The sequence below is a fragment of the Neltuma alba genome, unplaced genomic scaffold, assembly GCF_004799145.2.
Source record: "Neltuma alba isolate B1F8T4 unplaced genomic scaffold, ASM479914v2 tig00011546_pilon, whole genome shotgun sequence".
NCBI classification, from domain to species: domain Eukaryota; kingdom Viridiplantae; phylum Streptophyta; class Magnoliopsida; order Fabales; family Fabaceae; genus Neltuma; species Neltuma alba.
The window spans coordinates 44480-51571 of record NW_021636207.1 but is presented as its reverse complement, the minus strand read 5'-3'; the positions used below and the strand labels follow the sequence as shown (position 1 = coordinate 51571).

General features: G+C 30.4%; 1 protein-coding gene across 1 annotated transcript; it reads right to left on the bottom strand.

The window, feature by feature from the left end:
- Positions 1-444: 444 nt before the first annotated feature.
- LOC114714871 (myrcene synthase, chloroplastic-like) lies at positions 445-3203 on the bottom strand. Its single transcript, XM_028899654.1, has 5 exons — positions 2949-3203; positions 2559-2817; positions 1881-2256; positions 880-1098; positions 445-514 (listed from the first exon to the last, which is right to left on the bottom strand). The coding sequence occupies exons 1-5, from the start codon at positions 3201-3203 to the stop codon at positions 445-447; spliced, it is 1179 nt and encodes a 392-aa protein (XP_028755487.1).
- Positions 3204-7092: the final 3889 nt, after the last annotated feature.

Sequence of the window (7092 nt, the reverse complement as noted above, 5' to 3'; positions counted from 1 at the left end):
GTTCTACATGAAATAAGTGGCACTGATATCTTATGGACGTAAAATAGTGTAGTTTTGAATGTTTTATGATTTCTTAAAAAACTCTAAAGTTGTGCATCATTTTATGCCAATAAGATATGAAAATGCCAACTATTTTTATGTAGAATCTAACAATTAGCAGAAAAATTAAAACAATATTTTGGAGGTTGGAACATTTATAAGGGACATCAAAGAGTACGGCATTAGAGGTCCCTTGCCTTATTTGTTTCATCGATACCTTAAATGATCCGAGGTCATTGAGAAGGCGGAAATTAAGTCCTGATACGTGAAGTAGATCTGAATGCTGGTGTAAGGAAATGAAGTTCAGGTCCTGGTCGTTGATACGATTATTTGGCATCAAAAGATAAGCATGAAAATGTAAAAGAGGCCCTCCAATTGAAACCCATCCATTTTCCAAATATTGTTTCAGGCTTGGCGTTTTTCCACCATGGTACCATCTGGCCTCAACCCTAAATGCCTTACAGAAATCTTGCCACTGAAATATTTAATTAGGTTAAATTAATGTAATAATTAATATCATACGTATTATAGATAATAACAAGACACTTAAGAGAGTACGTAGAAACAAGTATAATAAAACAAATAATTAACACATATCATACCCCTTTTTTTAGGTATGAATAGACATTGAGCCCTTTTTCTATCTGAATGTCAGAAGCAAGTTCATCCACAAGGTTATAGATTGCAAAAAATGACACTTTCATGTAATCTGGGAGACTGTCTAAGTCATTTGCATCCCACCTAGAATTTGATAATTAGTAAGATTAATCGATTCTTAAAAATAAGTACAATCTTTAACATCATTTAAGGGATGATGAATGAAGCAATTAAAATTCAAACCTGAGAATAGCTTCTGTGAAGAGCTCTAATTCGTCCAAAGTCCCATGAACATCATACATATCATCGGTCAAGGTTATTATGGCGCAAAGATTTCCAATAACTCTTCTTAACTTTTCAACATGTGGTTCTTCCTTCATTCCTAAGCCCCAGAGATAGTTGTCCACCACCCTACACCTGTAAAAATTGATCTTCTCTTCCAGACCAGTTCTCTCCCACCATCTTCAAATGAAACAAAAAAATTTAGCATCAGTATAAATTTACGTTGTCCATATTAACTGATCAGTTATCTTATTTTACTAAACGAAACTGCTAACATTGTTGCTTGAAAAAGAGTATCCATGTTATCAAGCAAATAAAAATAGTATCCAAAGTCATATAGTTAGAATTTGGGAGAAACGTTTCTTTCTAGATTGTCCAAGTTTTTTCTCTCATACTTTTGAGATTTTTCTTGCGGAATTTTTCACTAGAAAATCCCTTTTTGTTAGAGGGTATTACAACGATGTTAGTACAAAAATAATTTATCAACTGCAAAAAAAATTATAAATCATTCATGAATCTATTGTAAATCTTTCACGAAAACAATTGTTAAAAAAAATTAACTCCTTAACTAAAGACAAAATAGTTCATTGCAAAACAGTTTGTGTAGCGAATTTTCATTGTTTTAAGAGGGATTTTTATATCATAAATTACCCATTTCGTTTTAGTGATTTCAATTCGAATGGTCTAGATTTTTACTACTCCCTCAAATCTCTATTATGAGGACTACAAACATGTTTTATATATAATATGTTTTGTCTGAAATTTTTTTTTTTCACCTAGCATCCCAAACTAATTATAAAATTTGTGAACTAAAACCAATCTCCTGTAGCTAATCAATTTTATTGATGATAGTTTTGATATTTTATAAGAAATAACTAATTTTAATTAACTTCATTAATTTATGTAAAGTTGTAATCAAATGCTTATAATAATGATAGAAAGGAGTAGCATGTATATTGTACCTTATATTGGACTTCACTTCCTCCTGATACATGGCTTGAAGCATGTTATAATCCAATTTGGCAAGCTGAAGCAAGTTGGAATTCATATTAGGCATTCTTTCATATTCACTAATGAACCAACGAGCCTCCCATCTTGGTAGCCTCCAATGTAATGGAACCTCCATAGCATGTTTCACTTGGGATGTCAGTTCATGTCCAGGGTTCCTGCTCATAAAATCTCTAAGAGACTTTGAGGTAAAATCTGTAGCTTTTTCCAAAATAGTTTCGTCTTCCATTAAAAGAAATGAAGCTTCATATAATGAAAGCATTCCCTTAATATCCTGAGATAAACTCGTTTGAAAATCACCCTCATCGTTTATAAAGCTATCAAACACATCTGCAGCAGCAAATAGTTCAAGTAATTTAAGAACTATCATTCATATAAGTGCAAAAGTGAAATTTTATACTATCTTTAGTTCTTAATATAAGACCCAGTTGACTAATCTGACAAGATTAATAAAGCTAAATAAATGACTCAATTATGGTACATGTTACATAATCTATATGAGATATTATGTGTATTGCTAGATTTATATTAGTTTATAAATCAAGTAAATTAATTTGGAAAAAAAATACTTTAAAGTGATTTATTTAGCTTTCTTAATCTCCTCAATTGATCCTCACATGTAAATATTATACCTGTAGGTATATCATAGCCATGTTGCCTTGAGAGTCGAAATTCAAGAGCTGTGGCATGCAGATTCTGCTTGTTCTTGAACTTGTCCACGCTGTAAATATTTTCCAGCATTTTGTTTATTTCACTCTTGAAATGATAAGCTAGTCCAAGCCTTTGTAAGGTGTCAATAAGCTCAAGTTGTTGCAGAGGATTCACTGTGTCTGAAAGAAATACCCTAACTTCAGCCCTAAGCATTCTGCTTTCTTCTTCATATGCATGTTCCTGCATGTTGCATTGATAACTAATATAATGATCACTTGATTTGAAATAATCTTAGGAAGAAATGAAACTAAATTACCAACCATAATCTTTGTCTTTAGTTATAATTAAGTTGGGAATAAGTTAAAGAAAACCTTATAATTATTGTCCAATGACTTAATATAGTCGTAGTGCCAAACATCAGGCTTGAAGTCTCCAGATCGACGAGAAACTTGCTGGCTTTGATCAGAAACAATAACTGATGGGGCCTTGCATTGGATTTTAAGAGAAGTAGTAGCATTGAAGCTTTTGGATATGGCTGAAACAGAAGAGGATGTTTTATTCAGAGGAAGCATTTTAGTGAGAGAGCCAAAAGGGAGAGAAGCAGCCTGGGGAAGATGAAGAGCCATATCGTTGGAAGTTCGAAAACGAGGTTGAAGGTGATGGTCAATATCTCAAGGCATCCATATATAAAGGGCAAAATATGTAAATAATAAAGTCGTAATAAGTTTTTGCAATTAGAAAAGAGGAATAATAAAAATGTGGATAAATTAAAAATTACAAAAGTAAACTTTTTGAACACAATCAATAAATCTTATAGAATGTTTAATATATAGAATAAAATGAAAAAGAATAATGAAGCATTTTTTTTAAAATTAAAATGTCTTTTGAAAGTTTAATTATGGACCATATTGAATAGCATATTTTTTTCACTAAGACTGATGGCGGACTTGAGTTAGGGAGGTTAGATTAGTAAATCACGAGCTCAAAAATAACTCTTAATTTGTATATATTAAGCTTCAGGAAATTTTAATTGTTCACATATACTTGTTTATATATAACAAACGGCAAGCTTTTAGTTGGAAAAAATATTGGAGATTAGATGCATGTTCAACAAGTGCTTGATTATACCTGTCATTCAAAAAAAGAACAAGAATAAGATCACATGTATGCACTGAGAAGCATCTATCATCTGTTTTTTTTTCCCCAACAAGCATTTATGGTTCAATTCAACATGGAGACAGATTTGCATGCATGCATGTTTAGAAATTTATCCAAAACTTTCATCTGTTTCCTATATATAGAGTCAGAAATCTCTAGCCCTGCTCCTGCTATTGATGAATTGATTGATTCCAAGAACTTACAAGGATCGATGCAACTTTCATTATTGAATCAACCTTTATTAGCTTCTAAATGATATATATATATATATATATATATATATAAGCTAGTTTGATATTCAATTTGGTCTTTAGTATAAGGTTCTAATTAACTTGGAATCTCATATTTATCTATTTTTTCTTAAAGTAGTTCTTGTAGTAATTACACAAGTTAAATATTTTATCAAATGGTAATTTTAGCTTATATACATGATTAGCAATAGTATTTTAGAAAAGACAACACATATATTACAAACAATTAAATTAACTAATTTTATTCATTAACTCAAATTAGTCAACCAGTTCTTATATTAAAGATTGCAAATAATATACATAAAACATATCTACCACTCACCCCCTTCATAAATAAAGGTGCATTGGGGGGGGGGACACACACACACTCTCTCAAATTTCCTACACATTATTACATTAACTAATTTTAGTTAATTTCTTAATCTATTTAATTCAATTGTTTATATCTTATAAAAAGTACAAGAAGGTAGTTACTATTGTTTCTTTGTTTCATTAAAGCCTTACGACACTTATTATCAAAAACAAAACTCTTATAACAGTTTTTGACAAGTGTTGGATCATACCTGCTATTCAAAAAAGAAGAAATTAAATTCAAATAAAGACGTATGGACCATTCAATGGATACTAGAGAGTCAGGAATCTCTAGCTAGGCTCGATGCTCCTCCCATAATTTCTGCAACATGCAACTATATGACAATTTGTCTATACGTGTTTGTATTTTTTTTTTTTCAAAGCGTGTGTGTATTTAAAAGATTTTAGCATCAAAAGTGTTTAATTTATATGTACTATTGTTGAATCTTCTTTTGGAATGAAAATAATTTTATCCAAAAAGGAAAGAATTGTTACAAAGTTTTATAGAAAGAATATAATTAATAAAATTTCATAACAATTGAACAAAATATAATGACAAATTGCAGTGCAAGACTTATTTGTCAATCATAACATTTTGACAATTACATTCTTGTTTTTAAGACTCATAGTAATTCTCCCGGAAAAAAAAATTTGCTTCGCAAGATGTCAAAATCCTCTTCCTAACTAGGAATCAAACACACATAGTCTTCTAGTGTGGGGACTAAACCACACATATTTATAAAGTGTGATAATGATATTGATTGAGACATTACTATATGACCATGCAAGGAATACCCACTATGCATAACATCACAAAGGAGATTACATGCACAATGACAAGCGTCTTCATAGAGGGGAATCACTTTGACAAATGTATACAAAAAGATTTAACAATTTTAATTTGATTTAAATAATTTAACAAGTGTATAAGAAGAATAAGATTACATGCAATGAGATGTATCTTTCATTCAGTTACACAAATTAAAAGTATCCGAATCTTCATCTGTTTCCTACCTTCTAGTGTCAGAAATCTAGACCTGTTGCCTCTGCAATCTGCGCACCAATTATTGGAAAACTTGTCTATACGTGTACATAGTCTTGCAAATATAGATATTTGGTTTCATCATTCTTAGTAACTTAGTTTAAAAGTTATTTATCTGGTGAATAAAAAATTTCATGAGTATAGCTATAGACATATCAGATTTAATGCAGATTTTACGACTCAGTGAAATTTTTAGAGGCACATTGTCTGCAGGAGAATGGAGTACATATTCATATAAATTAAGCTAAATTATATGAAATATTCCTAAACTTTATACTGTAAATAATTTTTTTAACCTTTTAAACTTTAGTTCTCTCATTTTCCAATTCTTCTCCTGCGGGGTTTGCTCTGGAATAATGCATTGCATATGGGTGTTTTGATAGAAATATGTTTTGCTGCTTGGTTTGTTCTTTTCTGCTTCTAGATATGTTCTTCGATGTCAAAATATTATGTGTAAGGCTCGGTTATGTTTTATTGTCTAAACTATATTTTTATATCCATATTTACTAGCTAGAAAAATTACGCATTGAAACTGCTAACCGTTAATCAATCAGATTTGTGGGACAGAAATCAAAAATTGAAGAGTTTTGTTCTATTCGCGTTTGTGTTTACACAAATATATTTTAGTAGGTTTGGTTCCCCTACTAGTTTATCATCATATAGAATTTTAGTTATTCCCTTTAATTTTTTTTATATATTTGTATCATATTTTTTAGTTGAAATGATATGATTTGTAGAAAGTTTGTTTATTTTTTTGTGCTTAAAAAAGAATAACAAACTTTCTAGACTGGTTGTGAGTCCAGTGAGTTTAGAAATATCATTTTCTACACTAGCTAAACAATCAGACCCTGTGAAACCGATGTAAAAATGTTTTTTTTAACCGGTGTTAAAGGTCCTTCTGCACTAGTGTATTACATATGATAATTAAGGAAATTTTATATCAAGCACTATTATTTACAAATCATTAGCTCATATTTTCATTATCCGCGATGATTAGGCCACCAAGAGAAAAATCCTTCAAAATAACAAATTAATTAGTTGGGCATCCTATAGTTAATCCACATTCATTAAAGCACTTGCAACATGCATGCATGCATAGCTAAGGTATTCTTTATACTACCTAGCTCTAGTCTTTAATACATGATTCAGTTAATTAATTTGAAGAGATTAGAAAAATTACTAAATTTTATCATATGTTATGTGATCTTTCTTAAATATTTATATCGATTATTAGATTATATATCAATTTATAGATGAAGTGAGTTAGTTTGGAGAAAAACAATAAATATAAATAGTTTAAAGTAATTTAATAACATTTTTAATTTTTTTCAAATTAGTTAATTAGGTTTTATATTAATATTAAGGATCAGAGGTTGTGTGTATTCACCCCGCATGTCAAAAGGAGCTTCTTCACATAGCTAAATCAAAGGCTTCGAGTGGACCTTATCTTTGGCAAGTAACAAGCATTATAAATAGGGTTGGAAATAGGCCAAGCGGCCTGTTAGAGGCCACCTTATAAATAGCCTGGCCTATTTAAATATCAGAACAAACTCAAGCTTGTAAAATAGCCTGTTTACTTTATCAAACTAGGGTCAAGCCTGATAATAAGCCTATTAGGCCTGTCAGGTGGTCTGTGCCTGTCATCTTTTGTTTTTTTAGATTAAAATTGTAAATGAACAGGAGGAAATCTTCTATTTTGATTGGTTAATTAAG

Excerpts from the sequence above, each read along its gene's own strand:
- LOC114714871 (XM_028899654.1), bottom strand. The coding sequence starts at position 3,203 with ATGGCTCTTCATCTTCCCCAGGCTGCTTCTCTCCCTTTTGGCTCTCTC. Across the intron at positions 2,818-2,948 it reads CATTGGACAATAATTATAAG|GAACATGCATATGAAGAAGA; the intron begins GTTTTCTTTAAC and ends TGCAACATGCAG. Across the intron at positions 515-879 it reads TTCACAGAAGCTATTCTCAG|TGGCAAGATTTCTGTAAGGC; the intron begins GTTTGAATTTTA and ends TAAATATTTCAG.